At 41.7% G+C, this 22980-nt stretch overlaps 1 protein-coding gene across 1 annotated transcript in view; it reads left to right on the top strand.

The window, feature by feature from the left end:
- CFAP74 (cilia and flagella associated protein 74) overlaps window positions 1-18642 on the top strand; it is a 102170-nt gene extending 83528 nt beyond the window's left edge. Inside the window, exons 25-39 of the mRNA XM_029913560.1 lie at window positions 2159-2292; window positions 2948-3224; window positions 3767-3898; window positions 5007-5155; window positions 7160-7294; window positions 7711-7820; window positions 8833-8888; window positions 9679-9798; window positions 11486-11641; window positions 12546-12675; window positions 13232-13386; window positions 14443-14578; window positions 15475-15602; window positions 16325-16459; window positions 17912-18642. Coding sequence (XP_029769420.1) covers window positions 2159-2292; window positions 2948-3224; window positions 3767-3898; window positions 5007-5155; window positions 7160-7294; window positions 7711-7820; window positions 8833-8888; window positions 9679-9798; window positions 11486-11641; window positions 12546-12675; window positions 13232-13386; window positions 14443-14578; window positions 15475-15602; window positions 16325-16459; window positions 17912-18010 — 2052 coding nt within the window. The 3' untranslated portion in view covers window positions 18011-18642. The remainder of the gene's footprint in view (window positions 1-2158; window positions 2293-2947; window positions 3225-3766; window positions 3899-5006; window positions 5156-7159; window positions 7295-7710; window positions 7821-8832; window positions 8889-9678; window positions 9799-11485; window positions 11642-12545; window positions 12676-13231; window positions 13387-14442; window positions 14579-15474; window positions 15603-16324; window positions 16460-17911) is intronic.
- The last annotated feature ends 4338 nt before the right edge of the window (window positions 18643-22980 follow it).

Here is a 22980-nt window from a genome sequence, read left to right on the forward strand (position 1 = left end):
TTTTTTTTTTTTTTGGTTTTGGCTGCTTGGGGCGGCCAAAACCCTGGAGCCGGCCCTGCTCACAAACATTAATGGATTTATCCTCACAACTCCCTAGTGAGGTAGGAAAGGTAGTTGATAGCTTTCTCGCATCTCATTCAGTCTTGCATGAGGATAGCTATTAGGGCTGTCAAGTGATTAAAAAAATTAATCACAATTGCACTGTTAAACAATAATAGAATACCATTTATTGAAATGTTTTTGGAGGTTTTCCAAATTTTCAAATATATTGATTTCAATTTCAACACAGAATACAAAGTGTACAGTGCTCATTTTATATTTATTTTTTATTATAAATATTTCCACTGTAAAAATAAAAAAATAGTATTTTTCAATTCACCTAATACAAGTTCTGAAGTGCAATCTCTTTATCATGAAAGTTGAACTTACAAATTTAGAATTATGCACACAAAAATAACTGCATTCAAAAATAAAGTAATGTCAAACTTGGAGCCTAACAAGTCTACTCAGTCCTACTTCTTGTTCAGCCAATCGCTCAGACAAACGAGTTTGTTTACATTTGCAGGAGACAGTGCTTCCCTCTTGCTTATAATATCACCTGAAAGTGAGAACAGGCGTTCGCATGGCACTGTTGTAGCCGGCATTGCAAGATATTTACATGCCAGATGCGCTAAAGAGTCATATGTCCCTTTATGCTTCAGCCACCATTCCAGAGGACATGCGTTCATTCTGATGATGGGTTCTGACTCAATAATGATCCAAAGCAGGGCAGACCGACGCATGTTCGTTTTCATCATCTGAGTCAGATACCACCAGCAAAAGGTTGATTTTCTTTTTTGGTGGTTCGGGTTCTGTAGTTTCTGCATTGGAGTGTTGCTCTCCTAAGACTTCTGAAAGCATGCTCCACACCTCGTCACTCTCAGATTTTGGAAGGCACTTCAGATATTTAAACCTTGGGTCGAGTGCTGTAGCTATCTTTAGAAATTTCACATTAGTACCTTCTTTGCATTTTGTAAAGTCTGCAATGAAAGTGTTCTTAAAACGAACAACATGCTGGGTCATCATCCGAGACTGCTATAACATGAAATATATGGCAGAATGCAGGTAAAACAGAACAGGAGACATACAATTCTCCCCCAAGGAGGTCAGTCACAAATTTAATTGATACATTATTTTTTTAACGAGTGTCATCAGCATGGAAGCATGTCCTCCAGAATGGTAGCCAAAGCATGAAGGGGCATACGAATGTTTAGCATATCTGGCATGTAAATACCTTGCAATGCCAGTTACAAAAGTCCCATGCGAATGTCTGTTCTCACTTTCAGGTGACATTGTAAATAAGAAGCAGGCAGCATTATCTTCCGTAAATGTAAACAAACTTGTTTGTCTTAGGGATTGGCTGAATAAGAAGTAGGACTGAGTGGACTCGTAGGCTCTAAAGTTTTACATTGTTTTGTTTTTGAGTGCAGTTATGTAACAAAAAAAATCTGCATTTGTAAATTGCACTTTCACGATAAAGAGATTGCACTACAGTACTTGTATGAGGTAAATTGAAAAATACTATTTCTTTTATCATTTTTACAGTGCAAATATTTGTAAAAAATAATATAAAGTGAGCACTGTACACTTTGTATTCTGTGTTGTAATTTAAATCAATATATTTGAAAATGTAGAAAAACATCCAAAATGTGTAATAAATTTAAATTGGTATTCTATTGTTTAAACAGTGCGATTAAAACTGAAATTAATCGCGATTAATTTTTTTGAGTTAATTGTGTGGGTTAACCTAATTAAAAATTGACAGCCCTAATAGCTACATAAGAATAATATGGTTACCATGGACAATAAGTCAGCAGAAAGCCCGAAAGGAAGTCCTTTCTCAAATGTCAACTCCATTGAAATCTGAGGTGATAGACTTTTACTGCATGGTCACATGTTGTCCAAGATGAGAAATCAATTGCAGCAGAAAAGGCAAATTGAAACTGCAACCTTTCAAATTATTCTAGAACTAGAAGTCTGCACAGAATTCTAGTCACCCAGACACACATACTATTCCTCAGATGAGTGTCTTGGGCTGAAGTTCCTCAGGCATGTGTTTCTGGTGCCCTGACCCTTTGTTACATTGTAACACACGAGATTTCTTTTTGTCATTTTGAAGTTTGTAGAAATTCAACCGAGTGATGGATTTGGAACTCTCCTCCCCCTGGAAAGCCTGAACCTGGACATAATCTTCAAAGCCAACAAGGCAAAGGAATACAGTTTTGAGCTGATCTGCAAGTCAGAGATTAATAGGTATGTTAAGAATCTGGAAACACAAATGAGTAAAGGTAGAAGTGTTACTCTGAATCAATGGTGGAGTTCTAGAGTCAAGATCAGAATCTGATAATTAAGTCCCAGAGTCTAGGTTGTCTGTACATTGGCAGAGGCAGGAGCTTTGCATCGTACGAGAGGTGCTCAGTGCCTGCCTTTACTGAGTTCATTTGTTGCCTTTTTGCTGACTCTCCTCCTGCCTCACCCAAGTCCATCGATATCGTATGCCTCCAGCTATAAATTTGCCTCTTTTCTTTACCTGCAACTTCCTCCCAACCCCATTTCTTGTTGGAATTATTGAAGCTTTACATTGGTTGTGTGTATGTTTCTTCTGAAGATGCTCATCATCTGTGCCAGGTGATGCTGCTATAATAGTGAAGGCATACGGCACAAATTTTCAGATTGCATCTCATTGCATTTTTATTCAGAGAGATAATTCAGGTACAGCCTCTCTAGGGAGTTGCACATTTTAAAACAAATACCATATTTGCCTCATTGTGCCATCTTAGGCAAAATTGCCATTGCAATCGATAGGAATCCTGCTTGAATAAGAGCTGCAGAATCAGGTTCCCAGGCTTCTGTGCTGTTTAAGATGCTCTGTTTGTGCTGAGACAATGTATGGTGTGTTTATTTTTAGACAATTCAAGCTGTCATGCAAAGCAGTTGGAGTCCACCCACCTCTTGAGTTGTCTCATTCCTTAGTCAAGTTTGCAGCAACAGCTTTAAATGATGTATCTACAGCAACACTGTATGTGATAAATGCACATGTGAGCCTCAACCGCTTTACTCATGCTGTCCCAAGGATCGGCAAAGGGGAAATTGCCCCTGTTGGACCCACTTCCTTTGAATTCCTTGTGCCAGAAGATTCTCCTGTGACAATTATGCCTTCTGTTGGGACAGTTTTACCAGGGAAGGTAAATTCATTCTGAGTATGTCAAGAATTTGAATACAAAAGATAAAATCCTATGATCATCTCTATCCTTACAAATTTAGTACCTTGTAATTAAAGTCCCAAAATATATGGTACCAGTCCTATAATTAATTCATTTTTGTACACTGAGCTTAAAAGAATACTTTTAATGGAAATCTAGAGCTCAGTGATGCAAACAAGTACACATGTAACTTTACTCATGGACGAATTTGCATCAATGTTATAGCATGATTTATTTAGCTGAAAGGCACTTAAATGTAGAAAAATTGGTGGTAATCTAACACTGTTGCAGCATTGTGGACTTTTTAAAACACAGCTACTATTAGCCCTTTTCTTTAATTCACCTGGCTCCCTTACAAAAAAGGGCCAAGGTATCCAGGGTCAAAATCTGCTCTCAAACTCATGCTCTCAGCTTCTATTGATTTTGGTGGGAGTTACAAATAAGCAAGGGCCAAGTTCTGCCCTTAGCCACTGATGTTAATTTGCAGTCCAATGTCATTCATTGTGTGCAATCTTTTACCCCAGAAATGCTTGATACAAGTGTACTTCAAACCAGTGTTGTCAGAGCAGCTAATCAGAGAAGAGGCAGTTCAGATGCTGTGCAGGGAAGATGCACAAAGGACGATGTTGAAGAAGATTCATGAATCAGAAATGCAAGTAAGAACAGTTAAAAATCAATGCGCTCACTCTCAAAGGAAAATCAAGCTCATTTCTACAGCATTACTTATTTAGCATAAAATTATTTGCAATTAAAAATACAATAAATGAAGCCAAGAATCTTCTACCAGAGATTAGCAGTACAAAGTGGCAGTTAACGCAATCAGCGGACTGGATTAATAAATAAATATAGGGTAACGTTTTTGAAAGCACCTGACTGGCTTTTGAAAATGGACTTTGGTTCATAAGTACATTAGGAGTTCCTAAGTGCCTAAAAGGGACTTCTGAAAATGGGACGTGCACCTAAGTGACTTAGGCACTTTTGAAAATGGGGTCAGATTCCCAATTCCCTAGTGTAAATTAATAAAATTCCATTGAAGTCAATAGAGCTGCATTTATTTACTCCAGTAGACGATTTGTCCTCTGAGCTTGAATTGTCTAATTTCACTTTATTTTATTTGAACACTGTATCCATTGCTTGTTGCCCTAAATCATAATTGTATCGCTGTTATCTTATGGTTTTGGTTACAGACATCTGTCACCTCTTTTTATATATTTAGATTAGGAGTTCTCTGGGGCAGAGACTGTCTTTTTGCTGTATGTTTACACCGGCATTCACACAGTGGAGCCATGATCCCTGACTGGAGCATCTCCACAGAATAATCTAGAACAGCAGTTCTCAAACTGTGGGCCAGGACCCCAAAGTGGGTCTGGGGCCTGGTGCTGAAAACAAAGCCGAGTCCCACCGCCCAGGGCCGAAGCCTGAGGGCTTTAGCCCTGTGTAGCGAGGCTCAGCTTACAGGCCCCCCACCTGGGGCTGAAGCCCTGGAGCTTGGGCTTTGGCACCCCCGCCCAGGGCCTGGGGCTTGGGCCCCCACCCCTCCTGGGGCGGCAGGGCTTGGGCAGCCTCAGGCTTGGTCCCCACTCCTGGGGTTGTGTAGTAATTTTTATTGGCAGAAGGGGGTTGCAGTGCAATGAAGTTTGAGAACCTCTGATCTATACTAATTTGTAGCCACCTATGGGATTTTAATAGGAATTGGATGTCCAAATTACTTAGGCAGCTTTGAAGTATCACGTGCATGTTATATTTATATATACACATTTATAGAAGAGAAAAGACGAAACTGTGGCAGGAAAGAAGGATGGAAAGAAACCAAGTTTTGCCGCTTTCAGACAGCCTTTGAGGGTCAGAAGCAGTAAACATGCAGCTGCTAGCAGTGGCTTTGAGCCACCAAAACCAGAAGAAATAAAAACAAAGTAAGTCGGTAGCAGCAGCTTCTACTGGGTAGCGAACGAATGCCATTTGCCACATTGGTTTCATTAATCCCTGTGTGTGAGCGAGCAATCTAACTTTAGGGGAGAACTGGCCTTTTTCTTTATTACAAAGGTTATTTCCAAAATTAGCAATGCTTCTAATCTACACTGTCATAACCTCTCCTGCAAGGCAGAGAATCCCTCATTATAGATCAAATAGCAGAGCTGCGGGCTTGAAAGAATGTACCATGTAGCATTAAACGTGGCTGTACTATAACTCAGCTGAACCAACCACAATACCAATTTAAAGGGCAATTGGCCTGTTTTTCAGGTAGGAGGCTGATTAAACATTTTAACAGAAACTGACAGCGAACGATTCACCTCTTCCAAATAAATTAGTTGCATTTGTATTGAGTAAAATTCACCCCGGACAGCACAAGGCTCATGCCCAAGACCCACCAACGCCTTAATTTGGCAGTTAAATGGCTTATAGTCTAGAGAACCACCACTAGGACAGGGCGAAATTCACCCATTGGGAAATATAACAATGCTTTAATTTATAGCTTCCAGGTAGTCATTTTGCAGCATGCAGGTCAGCTGACAGAGAATTAACATTTATTTCATGTGGTACCTAGCAGTTTATTTATTTAGTGTTATACCATCTAATAAGAAAGGCCAGTGCTTGAGGGCCCTGATCCAACAAAGCATTTAAGCATGTGCTTAACTTTAAGTAAATAAGTAGTCCCAAGTATCTGAGTACTATACTGGCACTAGAAAAGGTTCAGAGAAGGGCAACTAAAATGATTAGGGGTTTGGAACGGGTCCCATATGAGGAGATTAAAGAGGCTAGGACTTTTCAGCTTGGAAAAGAGGAGACTAAGGGGGGATATGATAGAGGTATATAAAATCATGAGTGATGTGGAGAAAGTAGATAAGGAAAAGTTATTTACTTATTCCCATAATACGAGAACTAGGGGCCACCAAATGAAATTAATGGGCAGCAGGTTTAAAACAAAAGGAAGTTCTTCTTTACACAGCACACAGTCAACTTGTGGAACTCCTTGCCTGAGGAGGTTGTGAAGGCTAGGACTGTAACAGCATTTAAAAGAGAAATGGATAAATTCATGGATGTTAAGTCCATTAATGGCTATTAGTCAGGATGGGTAAGGAATGGTGTCCCTAGCCTCTGTTTGTCAGAGGGTGGAGATGGATGGCAGGAGAGAGATCACTTGATCATTACCTGTTAGGTTCACTCTGGGGCACCTGGCATTGGCCACTGTCAGTAGACAGGATACTGGGCTAGATGGACCTTTGGTCTGACCCAGTACGGCCGTTCTTATGTTCTTAGTAGTCCTACTGAAGTCAATAGAACCACTCATATGTTAAAGTTAGACACATGCTTAAGTGCTTTGCTGAATTGGGCCCTACATGCTTTGGACAAGAATTACATATTTAGTGCAATCCATTAATTATCAGCATATAATAAACTTATATTTTTAAACATGAATTGTTTGAGTATACTGTAACTACACAATTCATTCCAAAGGAAATGCATATTTGAGAATTCAGAGGCTTTGCCAGACATACTCTATCATAGAAATATGTAATTTAGGAATATAAGAAGATGCAATGAAAATGTTTGCAAAATGGATTTTCACTAGAAAATCCAGCATGGGAGAATCACATTAAAAAGTGTTTTGTCTTCTCTAGTGTGACATTAAGTATCTGAGTTCATAATTTTTGTTCTTCATGACATGAGCAGAAAAGCAAACTACTTATTCAACACCACCCTCTGTTGAGCAGATCCATTGTTTTGTAACAAATGAGCACACAGCTTTACTGCTAAAGTCCACTTTTAAACAATTAAGATCAATAAATAGTAAATGCAAATGCTTAGTAGGTCAGGTCTGCAATGTAATATTCTGCTTGCTGGCATTAGTACTAGACTGCTGTGTTACTACATGATTTTTTGCTTTCTTCTTATGACCATATTCTTGTACTCTCTAGCTCTGAAGAATATATTGCAGCTCAGTATTCCCTGATTAGGAATTTCACAGGAAAGTTTGAGAGATACATCATACCTTGCTTTGTTGCAAGTGGAGATACTGATGAAAAGATAGGATCTGAACATCTAAAGTACAGGTACTGTATAAATGAGCAGCATGAAACCATATGAATGCAATTTATGGTGGACCAGAAAGGTCAGAAGAAAGTTGGGGCACATGTTGAAAAAGTATTCATTCGTTTTTTGGGGAAAAGGCCAGATTCTGATCTTAATTGCCCCGTAAATCAGTGGAATAACTTAGAATGTACACCAGCATAGATCAGAATCGAGCCTGCTAATATCAAAGCACCTTAGAGAATATTTACTATGTAAAGTTTATGTGCCAGATTCAGTCCACCTCTTCTGCCTATGCAGATACACGAAAAGAAGCCAAGAATTATACATTCTCTTTAACACTGACATAATGCTTTTTCCCCTCCTGCATAGAGTAAGAGCAGATTTCAAATACCAGATTTTATGATCTAACACCAAACATTTTTTTCCATCTCCCCAGTCCTTATAACACCTTGTACCTAGAGTTGCACTGTCCTGCTGTAGCACCATCTGTTGTGATCACTTCAAATAATGGAAAAAACATCGTCAACTTTGGGGAGGTCGCAGTAGGTACGAAATTAGAATTCAACTTTTGAGGTTTTTCTGTCTGGCTTTAATTCCTTTTAAATGTAGATTTGTTATTATTTTCTTACTTGCTGTAGGATCAATTTTCAAACATAGGTGTCTAAATTAGGCCAGATGTAGTCATACAAATGGGTAATTAGGAGCCCAGATAACCATTTAAGGTTCTTAAGAGCCCATTTGATGCCCAGAGATGTAATTAGTAGCCCTAATGGAGACCACCTGTGTTCGTTCACTGTACACCAGCCCCAGAAATGCAGTGAACATTTAGCGGAGGGAAACGTGGGAGTGAACTGTTGCTCTCATATGAGCAGTCATGCATGGAGATCTGATGCAGCGGAACATTACTCAAACTACTCCTAACAATTCTTCTTTGAGGTTTTATGGTCTTTTGTAACAACCTCTGTTAAAAACAAATCCACTAGTAAAATGGGTTGTGAAGATGCATTTTTCCCTCCTGGATATAATTTCCTAGCCAAGTAGTGTTTGGAGAATACAACGTGGTCATTGACAGGTCTAGCCTCTGCAGGACAGCCTTCTAATACATGGAACCTTCATCACAACCAGGCTGGCTGTAAAATGTTGATTTATAAATACCACATTTAGGAAATCCCAGTAAAGTAAAAACACAGTAGATGGAGTGAAAAGTCTCATACCTTGAAAATGCTTTTAAACAGCCACCTGAGTGGTATCTGACCTTTTTCCTTGAAAGACTGGGAGACACTAGAAGTGTCACATTTGTTGCTTTCTGTCTTGAAAGAAAGGATCAGTCTGCCACTAACTTCAGAACTTTTTTCTGGCTCATTCTTGGAGTTAACATTGGTGGTTTTATTTCCCGGCCATTCTTTCTCACACTGGAGTGCAATGAATACTGTGACACCATAACTAAAGATGGCCCTAGGCAGCATTGCAGTTGAAAACTGGAGTGTCCAATTTAGTGGTCTCTCTTACTGGTTGATTACAGTAACATTTCTGAAAGTGTTGTTTTTATACATTTTAGGCCACAGAATAATCAAACGGATTACAATACAGAACATCTCCCAGGAGCAGCTAGCAGTATCCTTGACTGGAGTGTTCACTCCCCACAATCCGCTATTCAGTCACTGTTGAGTTTGGGCCTATTTCTGCAAGAATTGTTCATCATTAGGATTGTAAAAGCACCTTTAATGGAAACTGTAGTTCAGATGTGGTGCCCATCTTTCACAGCTAGAGAGATTGTAAAAATCTACTCTGCGGCGCTGGAAGAAATGAACTTTAAAGACCCCTTCCAATCTAAATGCTTTTGCAAAATTCTCACTATGCACTTTTCTGCTGGTAAATCTCTATTTAAAAACCAGACTTGAGAGGCTCTTCCTGCTCATGCTTCAGCCCTTTCTAAAAGAGCAAAAGCTACTAGCAATGCAGCCAACTCCAGCACCAACATGACACACAGAGAGCCAAGACCCAAGTTTTTACTCAACACTTCTCCCAACTTCTGGAAATCTTCAGTTAGAAAAGGCTGTTCTCTAGGCTTCCAGTATTGCCAAGTCTAAACAGGGCCAGAAAAATCTGAGAGAACATCATCTCTCCTATGCTGGTTTAATTTGCGTGCTTCCCACCCCAGGCAAAACCTAGGAACAGAGCTGCAGGGAAGTTATTACAAGTTTTTCTAACTGAAAAAACCCCTATTTCAGACATTTGAGTTTTGGACAAAGAATTGGGTTGGTTTTTATTTTCTTTGGTCTAGCTCACTAGCCCTAAAAAAGCTAATAGACAACAGGTTGGTTTGAATTATCTTTAAATCCTGCTCTTGTACCCTCAGTTTGTCACCTATAAACTTGCATTTCCTTGATTTGCAACATTTCAGCTAGGATTCTCCATCCTCAACCCCAATGGGCCCTTCCTATTGGTCAGTCCAGTTGGCACTCTTGAGCCAGGGGAAAACCAGTTTCTCTCCATCTCTTTTTGTCCAAATGAGAGTAAATTGGTAAGTAAATATTTTATATATATATATGAGAAAATATTTTACACATGGGGAGACACATGGATGATAATAAGCAATCAGAAGCATTTAAAAATACAAGACTTGCCCAAAAATATACTTTTAAAATAATGTCAATACTGGTGCACAAATAATAAAATCAAGAATTTTCATGCTGAAGGAGTTCTGGGACACATTTTTGACTGGTTAAGGCCTGATTTTAACATTTTTTCTCAGGGGGAATTATATTCATTTATGGAATGTCTTTCCTAGCAAAGGATCTCATAATGCTTTGCAAACTACACAGACAGCCCCTCTCCACTTCTGAGTGGAGAAAGTAGGCAGCTGATGCACAGTATAGTGCACAACAGTGCAGTCTAAAGACATATGTAGTGGGCTCTCTGTCGGGAATGCGTGTGGCTCTATAGGAGCCTGACCCTTATCAGAACATTGACAGCAGCTTAACATTGTTCTAATAATGGGCAGTCAGATAAGCTGTGTTCTTTAGCACATTGGTATCACAGTGAGGTCATTCTCCCTGGGAGAGTACATTATAGATCAGGGGTCGGCAACCTTTCAGAAGTGGTGTGCCAAGTCTTCATTTATTCACTCTAACTTAAGATTTCACGTGCCAGTAATACATTCTAACGTTTCTATAAGTCTATAATATATAAGTAAACTATTGTTGTATGTAAAGTAAATCAGGTTTTAAAAATGTTTAAGAAGCTTCATTTAAAATTAAATTAAAATGCAGAGCCCCCTGGACTGGTGGCCAGGACCTGGCAGTGAGAGTGCCACTGAAAAAAATCAGCTGGCGTGCCGCCTTCAGCACGCGTGCCGCAGGTTGCCTACCCCTGTTATAGATCCAGGGCTGGATGCTCAGAAGGAGGTAGGCTCCAAACTTCTATTTAGCCTCCTAACTTTCACTGATTTCACTCCTAACTCCTTTTGAGCATCCAGCCTCTCGTCCCTCGAGATTTCTTAGACAAGGAAATATAAGCACCTTCAGAATCAAAAAAAGAAAGTAGGGCCAAATTCTGGCTTGCTGTTTAAGTGCCCTCAAGCCCAGACACTCACATACAGTACTTCAAATCCAGCTCCAGTGTGAACCAGCCCTAGCCCCACCTCTAACCCAGGCAGAATGCCACATCTGTGGGCATGCCCATTGACTAAGGCTACGTCTACACTACGGGGGGGAGGATAGATTTCAGATACACAAAGTCAGCTACGGGAATAGCGTAGCTGAATTCGACGTATCTGATCCGACTTGCCCCGCTGTGAGGACGGCGGCAAATCGACCGCCGCGGCTCCCCCGTCGACGGCGCTTACTCCTACCTGGGCTGGTGGAGTACGCGCATCGATTCGAGGATCGATTATCACGTCCCGACGAGGTGCAATAAATCGATCCCCGAGAGATCGATTTCTACCCGCCGATCTGGGCGGGTAGTGAAGACCAGCCCTAAGTGACCCGATGGCCACTAAGACCTGGAACGATCTTCTCTGTGGATACTTCCACAAAGGACCTGGGATGTGATTATGAGAAGCTAGGACTGGGGCATTCCCACTCCATCCCCGTTGCCAGGTGCCTATGCACAGCACCCAGCTGGCATTTAGCCCTGGCTTTGTATTGGACCCTGAAATTCTAAAGCCAGTGTCTGTTACAGTTGACTGATATGAATATCCTTCTTTGCAGTTCTTTGAAACTCTGGATATCAGGAGCATAAAAGCCACCCTGACCCTCAGTATTATTGGCCATGGGGTGGCTCCGTCAATTGCTTGTTCTGTGGAAGGAGAAGTGCTCGATATGGGATATGTCATAGCCAAAGAGAAGGTCACTTCCACATTCAAGGTAAATCCTGACCTAATGAAAACTCCCTTGTGTTGAGTTAAAACTTAAAGACCTGATTAGTAGTGGGTCAGGACCATTCCTAGTTGGTCAGAAGCATGTAAGAGAGTTTCCCGACAGGAAGTTATGCTGAGCAGTAAGTTGCTTCATTAAACATTTTAGCTTTTAAGCCTGTGATGAACACCCGTGACAAACTGGTAGTTCAGTGAGTTCATTAGAAGCAGAGAGTCTTAAGGGCCAACGGTACTTCTACCTGGCAGGGGTGCTGAGCTGACTCTGCACTGCTTGTGGGAATTCTGCCTACAGAGGCACTGGGGAGGGGGGAGGGTCTTACTGCACATTTAAAAAGCACCTCTTGAATGCTCTTCTCCCTGGTTCTGTCCAGTACACACAAGGGTGAGGGAGGCCAGAAATGGCCCCTCAAGCATCAGAGTTACTTGCCCTTCCCTCCCAGGTGCTCCCTTTTGTAGCCACCCTGATTGTGTCTGCCTCCTGTCTCCATGGGAGGGGGATGTGCCCTGCTAGGGACTACCGGGGTAGGCTGGAGAACAGTTTAATTGATTCATTCATCTGCTGTAGATTTCCACACCTCTAATCCCAAATCTAGTGAACAGGCCAAGTGCTAGAAGCAAACTGTTAGTCTATAAAATCTTTCACTGTGCAGGCATCACAAAGCTTTGATGGGAGGCAACTAGTGTGTATTTCCTGCAGATGGGTTCCAAGAGTGGAAAACGCTCTGTGTTGTTTGGCAGGAAGAACGAACTGTGGATAATAGTAACCCATATGTACTATGTATGGCACCTGGGCATGCAATAAACAATTTCAGCCCATTTGCACAATACACATCCTATAAGGTTTTTAATCAGTTCCCCTATTAAAATGCTGTTGTATCAATGACTCCCTCCAGATACAGAACACTTCCACTCTGCCCCTGAGATACTCCATCAAACTAGAGTCACTCTCACAAACAAGGGACAAAAAGCAGCAGAGACTTCCCTTCTTCATCACGTCTCCCCCAGGACGGACAGATTTTGTTGGTAAATAGTTTTTCATCTCACTAATCAAGTACATAATAGGAGCCAAATTCTGCCTTGTGTTTGGTCCATTCAACTTCACTGAAGCCTTACAGTGGTGGGGGGGGTCACAACACTGTAACTAAGGACAGTATTTGCTTCACTAATATCAAATATGTTAATAATTAATTCCTGGTTGGTACAAGTTTACATAGCTTAAGAGAACATTCCCAAGTAAGAAGGCTCTATTGTTGAAATCTGGTTAAACCCACTCAGTATATCACCCATCAAGAAGCAAGATCAATCTATGTGTAATTAATACTAGAAAGAAAGAAAGAAAGAATGGTTTAATGGCACTTCTCCAATTCCTCCAGGGAAATGGGTATTTTGAAAAACCTCCCGGGTGGTTCCAGGTAGGCTTTTTAACACCCAGATTTCCGACTTTGCTTCATAAACATGCACCAGAAATTTTACTCATTTACCATTGGGACAAAAAGGACGTGAGATTGAAATATAAAAAGAGTGGTAGAACAGAGCTTTCCTTCTGTCATCCTCATATTTCTGTTTTTTGCTCTTCCAGGTACACAGAACTACAGTGGTTTAAGTGTGTTCAACGTATTTCCAGTAGAGGGCGTAATTGAGCCTGGGAAGAGTCAGGATTTCACTATTACCTTCAGTCCAGACCATGAAAGTTTGTATTATTCTGACTGCCTCAAGGTTGTGCTCTTTGGCAAGGTAAGGCAACCTCAGGGCATCTGGATTGTTAAATCTAAAGCTGCCATATGACAAACTGAATTTATCAGCATGGGCATTGAGATTCTATCAGGAGTGGAAATAATTGTATTTTGTTATTAATTCACAATGACTTGGAATAAGATCCCTCTTCTCCCTACATAACCCCACTTCGCAGCTGGGCAAATTGTGGGGAGCGAGCACATACCCTTGTGAATTGCTGAGCACAACTTCACATAGGTTCCCAATGCAGAGAATCTGATGAAGGGACTGGTATAGTGGATTGTTTCCTGCAGAGCCCATGCCCCAAAAACCCTTCCTAACCAGAGGCTGCTCTTTCTACTGTGAAGCTGCTCTGCTGTTCCTCTGCATGGGGAAGGAGTGGTCCATCTGTGGAGCAGGGACTGAGCTTAGACAGAAGCCAGAATCAGAGTGCACAGATGAGCAACATCGGGGTGATATTCCCACACTCCCAGGAGAGGCTAGCCAACAGTTAGCAAGGAGTGCCACCTAGTGGCTGCTATCAGGACTGCAAGTAAAGAGGTGACTGCAAACATTTCAGGGGAGTTTGCATTCCCAGAGTTTCGGGTAGGGATAAAGCCAGATATCTAATTTTGGCTGAGCTGAGTTGTGCATGGTTTCCACACTCAAAAACCATGAAATCAGTGATGAGTGCCTGAAATCTGGCCCAGCTTCACAAATCTCAGACAGGTCGTATTTGATACCAGGTAAGTTTTGCCTATCTTGGGGGTCTAGGATGAATGGTTTTCCCCGTTATCACAGAGGCACTCTGCCACAGAATGAAAAAAGACGGAGTAAAATACATGTCCCCCACCAAGTCAACAGCTGATTACAGAATGAAGATGACAAAGATCTCTTGCATCATGGGTTATAATTGCATACATAAAGGAGAGACTAAGCTCAGTGGCCAGTGTGCCTGCTAACAATTGAGACAGATTATACAATTGTTTCTAGACAGCTAGTATAGTTGTGTTGAGATTACTATTACATCAAGACCTGGGCTGTAACCTGCATCTGCTGAGTTCTTGTCCTACATAGGAAATAGCTCGTGAGATCTGGCTGAAGGGTGCTGCAAGAAACCATATGATGTTTGTGGAAGGAGGGGATCCATTGGATGTTCCCTTGGAGTCTTTGGCTATAACATCACCCATGTCTGAAGAAGCAGCAAAAGGAGGTAACAACCTGCCTTTTCTATTTTTATTCTAACGCGGGAGAATTATATAAATGTAGATTTGTCTGTCTCCATTTGTATTAAAAAAAGTTCACAGGCGATAGCACCTCCAGCATGCGGGTACCAGAGTCAAATGCCAAAGAAGGGCAGAATCTTATGGAAGGAGTTTGACTCAATATAAAAATGGCAGAAAAAATGTGTTATCGGGAGAAGAATTTTCTCTAAATCTAATACAGTAGAATTTCTCATCCATGTGAATGGCGGGCTTTACCTCATGGGGATTAGACAGTTTTTCAGTTTAGTATGTGAAAAAGGATAAACTAATAGTACAGCACAAATGTATTTTAGCTGCATTTCTGTAAATGGCATGTGAAGGTTTACTTTAAAATGCTTATAAAATTCTCACATGTATGCACCCTCAGCATTACTCTAATTACATGATTCCCAAGTTCAGAGACAAAGACCTTAGGAGTAGCTAATACAGAAACTAAACGGGAGGGTTGAATGTAAGAGAGGGGTTTAAATTCAGAGGAGTTATGTAAACTACACCCATTTAAAGATGCAAAGGAATATAAGTGAGTGTAACTTACATGCTAAGGGGCCCAAATAGAAGGATGAAACAGAAAAAACAAAGAACGTGTAAGATGATACAAATTAACCAGACCTCACCTTTCTTTAAATTCACTCTTCCTTCCAACCCGTTGGTATGCAAGTCAAAATGTGGTAGGAACTGTTCAGACACTCTTGTTGGTGGACTTTCCTACTACTGCCCTCTCTGCTGGTGCCTTCTGGTGTAATTTACACCATCTTAGACCAACTGATCAATAAGTCATTTATGCCTGACTTGGGACCAACATTCATTGGCTGTTCCAAAGTTAACTTGATCCATGTCTGTTTAGAACTGGAAGAACCAGCAAAGTCCCTCCTCCTGAGCCTGGAGTACATCCAGGCAGAGACCTCTGGGACTCCGGCAGTGAGGGAGCTGAAAATCGGGGCTATACGGACAGCTCAGTTTGCATCGAAGAAGGTAAACAAAATGAAAAATTCACTTCTGTGTGTAACTCAGCTCAGAAATTGAGTCAGTACTTGCAAATGGCTACCAACTGCTCTTGAGAATCCAGAGTCAGCAGAGATCCCACATTAAATGAGTTTCTGGATCTCCATTAAGCCTGACACCATATTATAAAAGCATTAGTATTGTTTGAAAGGATAGAGGTTTATTTTTCAAGGGGAGACGAGGAATTAGCAGGAGGATATTAGAAGAGGATAATACAATTAGTTAAATACATTTCTCCCCTAATTCTTAAATACATAATAAAAGTATGAATATAGACCAAATTAGCAGCTTTCACGTTAACAGCAAAGTGCTATGGGCAACTGTTTATAAAAACAACATTCTGAACTTGCACTGAGCTGCAGCTTTCAGGGTTTGTTTGTTGAATGATGAAATAGACTGTGGTCCCCACAAATGAGACTTCAAGAGAACAAATTAGTTTAAATTTCATGAAAAATCCCTAGACACTCTCCTTTTAGCCAGAGTGTGTTTCATGACAACCAAGCACATTAAATTCACTGCTTGTTTTCATGTCTCAGGAGCAAAAGCACAAGAGGTTTAGCAGGTGGGAGGCACAGTTCTATAGGTTAGGGTGATGTAGCCTGTAAGCAAAGGCCTTTTGTACCCAGAAGCTGAGCTGGCTGTAACTAACAGCATGTGTTCTACTTCACTAACTGTGCTTGTCGTTGCTGCAGAACGTCGAGTTCAGTTTGGATAGCCTACCAGTCCTGCAGCAGAAGGGATTTACCATCGAGCCTGTTAAAGGAACAGTTGATCGTGGTCAAATCAAATGCATCAGTGTTTCTTGGGTGCCACCTGCTGACTTTGATGTACGTTAACATTTCCAAAGCATGTTTGTTGAAATGATTGTAGACTGGAGGGAACAGAGCACAGTCTCACTAGCTTTCAGGATCAGCTCAGAAGCAAGTCTTTGAGTCATCATCAGTGCAGCTCACTTTGGACAGAAGTTATAACAATAGGCCTGCTAAACTTAGTGTCTGATTTGCATGAAAACAGGACAAAGGGTCTAGTAGTTAGAGAACAGAAGCCAGGGACTGGCTGTGTCACCTTAGGAGCTTGCTACATAACTTCTGTGCCTCAGTTGATCCATCTATGAGATGAGAATGAAGGGCATAATCATGCATACCTTATATGAGGCATTAAGATCTTTACACTTACATAGCACCTTTCAGCCAAAAGTTTATTAGTATTAAATTAAAGTCACTGCTTTGCTCAGATTGCTTAGGGGGCAGTCATTTGATAAGCTCTCTCACACTAGATTTCAACACAGAAAAGATTTTCTGCTGCCCCGATCATATGAAAGCACAGACAAATTTAAACACATGATGCTGCAGTACCCAGGCTGTGGTAGCCCTGGATTCCTGTCTCTTTCATGGAATCATAGAAATGCAGGGCTGGAAGGGACCTCAAGAGGCCATCTCGCCCATCCCCCCATGCCGAGGCAGGACCAAGTATACCTGGGCCATTGCTGACAGGTGTTTGTCCAACCTATTCTTAAAATCCTTCAATGACGGTGACTCTACAACCTCCCTAGATACTAGGGCTTAATTATCCGTAGAGTTAGCAATTTTTTTTGTCATATCTAATCTAAATCTCCCTTACTGCAAACAAAGCCCGTTAATTCTTGTGGCGCTCACTACTTATTTGAGTCTGTTTTGTGACCCACCATAGGTACCAGGGTTTGCCTTGGTTCCTTCTACAGGGCCTTGGTATATGTTCACAACACTGTCTCTACAAATAGATTTTCCTCTATGCCTCATCTTCACGTGTTTCTTATTCCTTCTCTCAGTCTCCCTCTGTCCACAGGGATCCCTGTGGGGGTGGCAGCATGACTAGCATCTTCCAAAATTAGAAGGCTGCTGTCATTCTGTGCAAAAGGAACTAGGGTTCATGGTATGAGGCCCTGATATTGACTCAGGGCTTCCTGGTGACCAGAGCTGGCTCTTACACAACTCATGGATGAAGGATCTCCATTTCCTTCCCAAACCCACAGTACAGCACAGTATGCCACAGCCACACCCAGCTCGGTGTCATGGCTGTAACCAGATGATGTCATGCCTCCCACTAGGGAAGGAGTACCCTGTTATTCCCAGCTTTCATTAGGCTAGCGCAGTTATTAAGAGAGACTCTCTATACCCATAACTGGCACATCTGATAACTTCAAGATATTAAAAGGCATAATTTACAAAATCTGATCAGACTTTTGGCTCTAGGTGCCAGATGAAGAGGACTGCTTATACTTACATATTCTTTGTTTGTAGCCGGATCACCCTTTGATGGTGGCAGCTGTACTCACCTTAAAAGGAGATATTAAAGAATCTTACAAAGTCCTCTTCATAGCCAGAGTTGTGTGCACATGAACTCCCACCAAGTGAAGAATCCAAGCTAAACCTTGCAAAGAATCACTGAGGATTGCTCAGGCTGGTAACTCATTATTAGATCTCAGAATGTAAGGAGCTGGTGCAAGAGACTTCAGAGATCATTTTAGTTTGTACATGCAAAGATGTGATGGCTGCAGAAACATTTCTGCTTTTGTATGAACTCTAAGAGTGATGGCTTTCAAGCTGAATTTCTTCAAAGAACTGCTTTGTAGAGTGTGTAGAAGAGACCTTGTGAACACAGAAAAGATGGCTGATAGTGTATTATCCTAGTTATGGGCCAAATCCGGAGAGATACCATGCATCTACAACTGCCCTGAACTTCAGTGTCAGCTCAGACCCAGATTTTTAAAGATATTAGGCATTGCTGTGCTCAGCATTGCAGTGCTTAACTGATTAGAAGCCTAAACTCATTTTCAAAAGGAATTTAGGCACTTAAAAGTCTAAATCCCATCCATTGTTAATGCAATTTTGGCTCCTACGTACTTAAATCCCTTTGGGAAATGAGACTTAGGCATTCCAACGATTAATGTAGCAACCCCTAAATACCTTTATAAAGCTGGGCCTCAGGGTGGGGGTGTTTTCCTGTCAGTGTGTGTACGTTTGTAAACATTTTTTTCCAGCTGATCCTATGTTTTTGGTAATAGTTTTAATAAATATACAAAACAAGCAATAAACACACAAGACTTTTTCTTGTCTAAGACTGGAATTAAACCTTCCATAGAAATCTTTCCCTCTGCTCCCAACCCAGTGGAAATCAGTTCCCATGGTACAGTTTAAACTCCTTGCTGTTCTGTACGATCAGAAAAAGAGGGATCTCTGCCCCGTGCTATTGACTGCATCACAGGATCTGGTTACTTGGACCCCCGTCTTAGATCCACTCAGGTAATTTCATATTATACATTCATGTTCCCTAGGACTTTTACTTATAAAAGTGTTGATTTCTCCTCATTACCAAGGAGCTAGGTTGATCTGCATGTAGAAGGGAGCTCTGCTTCAATGGGGCTTGGCGCCAGCAACCATTGCAGAGAAAGCCAGGGTTGACAGGGGAACCAAGGCGAGCATTAGGAAGCCAGGAGACACAGAACCTCTCTTCACAGGTGACCCTGTACCTCCCACACACACTCCCCAAGACACCGGGGTGTGGCAGTATCCACTGACCCTTTTTTTCAGGGCTTTTTGTCATTTGCCCCAATTTTATTTCACATTAACCATTTTGCTGCTGGTTTTCCGCTGTACCTTCTGTATTACAGATCATTCATTAACTTTTCATTGGACTCTGGGGTAGGAAGTGCTATACCTGGTATGTTAAGCAGCACAGGTGAGCATAAAGGAGACATACCCAGAACAGAAAGAGGAAGAAGAGCCATGATTAAAAGTCTAACTATAGTCCTGGCCCTTTAAGACTCTTCCCGTCCCGCAGTAAGGGAGTCTTATTTTCCTCTTTAAGTCAAGAACTCAGTGTTATGCAATGGAACTCACGCTGCAGCCCAGGAGGTATTTTAAAGGGCTGGGATCATCTTGGTCTGTAATAAACACCATCAGTCTATTTAGATGGATCACCTCCTCCTCCCCTACGGCACAGCCTGTCCTCTTCCGCTGCCATTAGTGAGCATCAGATGGAGCGTGTCAATAGCCCTGATTATGCAACACATAAAACATGGCATAACACTAAGTCTGTGGTTTGCTAGTTATAGAACTTCACCAGGTGGAGGTAGACACCTGACAGTATCTTTTGCCAGCTCATTTAAATGAGGCCTATGTGATCCCTTCTAGCTCAGAAAGAAAGTAACAAGCGCAGATACAAGGATGTTGTTTATTATGTTCAGAAGTTAGAAATTAACTAGGACCTCATATTTACATGTGATACCCATGAAACATGCATGTGTTGCATCCAGACACCATACATCTATTGACTACATGACTTGGATTCTGCCATTTAGCTGTCACTTAGTGCTGTTGTTTCCCATTACTTATTCATGTTGCTAAGGTATATTCTCAGTTAGAAAGAACAGCTTCCTTTTTATTGCTTCCCATCATGACTTGCTTGTTTCATGATTTTGGATTTCACTTCAGGTGGGGTGCAGAACCACAGCTGGTATAGAGAGACCTAATAATAGGAATATTTTCTAAAGAGGTAACTTGTGAGGGGGGTGGGGTTCTGAAGTCTTACAAGGGGACTAATTTCTAATATTTAAAATAGTAGTAAGTCTATTAGGGAACAGTTCATGCTTGGAGAACCCCCACTCTCTCTTTGCATCTAGGTTATAAGGGCATCTTTAGCAGGAAAGACCATCAAAATAATTAGCAGACTTATCTACAGCATACTTCTCAGGGGCAGGTCCCAAACTCTGGAATGAACTCCCACAGGAACTAAAGACCATCACAAATCTCACCTCTTTCCACGCTAAAGGACAGGTGCATTTCTTTGACCTGCCTTCTCTAACATGTAGGAATATATGTATATATATTTTTAAAATCCCAAACAAAACACTCCAGTGCATACACTTCTCCCCCAGGGGGAGAGGATGAAAGAGCAAGCACATGACATATGTTAGGTTGCTTAAAGTACTAATGGAAGATGCTCAGATACTAGAATAATGAGCAGGACATACGCCTCTATAGGGTAGAATATTGGTCTTGATCCTTTGCTGATGTAGTTTCATGGACTTCAGTGGAACTGGAGTGATTTATACCAGCTAAGAATCTGACCCCGTATTTCTACATATATTCGGACACATCTCTTTCAACTATTTCACGTATAGAGGGAGATAAATCTCTACCCCACTTCAGTCTCACCTCTGATTCACAGACCCCACCTCCCCAATCCAAATTCCCACAGTGCTTATGCTGTGATCTCAGTAGATGATTATTTGGCTAATCCTGGATTTAATCCCCAAAATTATTTTGCCAACATGACAGAGGGTCAGGAAATGAACAATCCGAGAAGTGACATTAAAAAAAAAAACCCACCTCGTAGCTTGTATGCTAATTCTATCAAGAGACTGTCTCTGTAGCTTAAACTGGATCTGCAGAGTTTTCACAGAGATTAATTTACCATTTCAGGATTCCAAGACCTACTGCACAGTAAAGACACTGATAGTGTTGTGGAAACACAACAGAGCAGATCTTAAAGACCCAAAACACAAATGTTCCCTTCAGTCATACTCCAAACATACACAGACCTGTTGACACAGGAACATATTGACTGACTAGAGTGCAGACTGTTAATGTGAGAGAAGGAACCTCTCCCTTTCCAGTCACATCAATGGCTGCATGTCCTCAGCTCCGGTCAGTGGGAACTGAGTGCACATGTAACCCACACACCTCCTGGGTGTGGTGGTATGTCCCATCTAGTGGCACGGAGACCAAGAGACAGAGAGAGACAGAGAGAAAACGAGTCTGCTCTACAGCCTTAGCTAACAGCCAACTGGCTGTTGGCTCATGCACCAAGCTTCAGGAGGTCCCCGGTTCGATCCCACCCGCCGACAAGATATCTCCTTATAAAGTATATTTGATTGCACGATACCGCTGCAGGGTTCCCCATAAAAGGAAAAATGCTCTGTGTTGTTTGTATTTGCAGTGCCTAGAGGCTCTGATTGGGGATCAGAGCCCCACTTTGCTACGTGCTGTACACACACAAGGAATAAAGAGACATGGCTTGTAAACTTTTAGGCAGCAACTGCCACAGGATTTTCATTTACTATGATATATTCTTACTTAGGTATGTGTACACTGTAACTGTGCTGCTGGAGTGCCGGAGGGCAGACTCTTCCTACATCGATGGAAGGGGGTTTTCCATCGATGTAGTTAACCCACCTCCCCCAGAGGTGGTAGGTTAGGTTGATGGAAGAATTGGCTTAACTACGTTGTTCAGGGATATGGATTTTTCACACCCGAGCGATGTAGCTGAGTCAACCTAACTTTTTAACACAGACCAGGCCCAGAACCTGCAATTTATCACAGCCCTGAGTGACATAGCTAGGTTGATCTAATTTTTAAGTCTATGCCAGGTCTTAGTTTAGGCAACAGCACAGCACCGTGCAGCCTGGTCTTCACTTAAAACTTATACCGGTGTCGCTCTGTTGGTCGGGGATATGAAAACACCACAGCCCTAGCTGACGTAGCTGCTGACGAAGCCCCCAGTGTAGACATAAATATGCAACAGAACAGTGCTTCTGCTGACCTAGCTGGTGTTGTTGGGGAGGTGCTACTCCTATACCAGCAGGAAAACTCCTGTCAGCACACACTGCGCTTATTTAGGGGGCAGTGCTGACATAGGCTCTGTGGTGTAGACATAGCCATAGCCTAAGCATTGATACTTCAGTAGTGACCCCTGCGGTACTTAGTGTTTCTCTAGTGCCTTTGTCAGAGGATCCCGACATTTCACAAACACCAGCTGAGGTTATCCAGGAATGTTGTACAGAACCGTCAATCACGGGGAAAGTCCAATAATTATTATTTATCTGTGTTGGCCAGTCAGTGAGCTCACTCAGCTGGCAAAACATTCCAATCTCTCTGCTGAGGCCAGCTCTTCAGGGTGACAATGGCCCACCAACGGAGGTGCAATAGTACAATACTGTAAAAAACTAATTAGACCACAGCATTCTACACAGCTGAGTTACCATCTATTTATGCAAATGGCAGATAACTATATGTTACACAGGACCCATATTGTAGTGCAATCCATATGCATTATTACAATGCATCTAGATTATATCAGTGGGGGCCTGACTCTGACCTCACTTAGGCTGGTATAACTTAGAATAACCCCTTGACTTCAAGTTACATCAGCATAAGTGAAATCAGAATCAGGCCCTGTAGTGCGGATTTGATAGGCCAGGGTGAAAGAGGATACGGTGAGCATCTTCCAGGGAAAATGACAGAGTGTAGAGAATTGATTAGTGCTTGAGACAGGAGGGTCTGATCAGGGCTGGCTCTGGCTTTTTGTA

The sequence above is a fragment of the Terrapene carolina genome, unplaced genomic scaffold (genome assembly GCF_002925995.2).
Source record: "Terrapene carolina triunguis isolate 2854851 unplaced genomic scaffold, T_m_triunguis-2.0 Scaffold714, whole genome shotgun sequence".
NCBI classification, from domain to species: domain Eukaryota; kingdom Metazoa; phylum Chordata; order Testudines; family Emydidae; genus Terrapene; species Terrapene triunguis.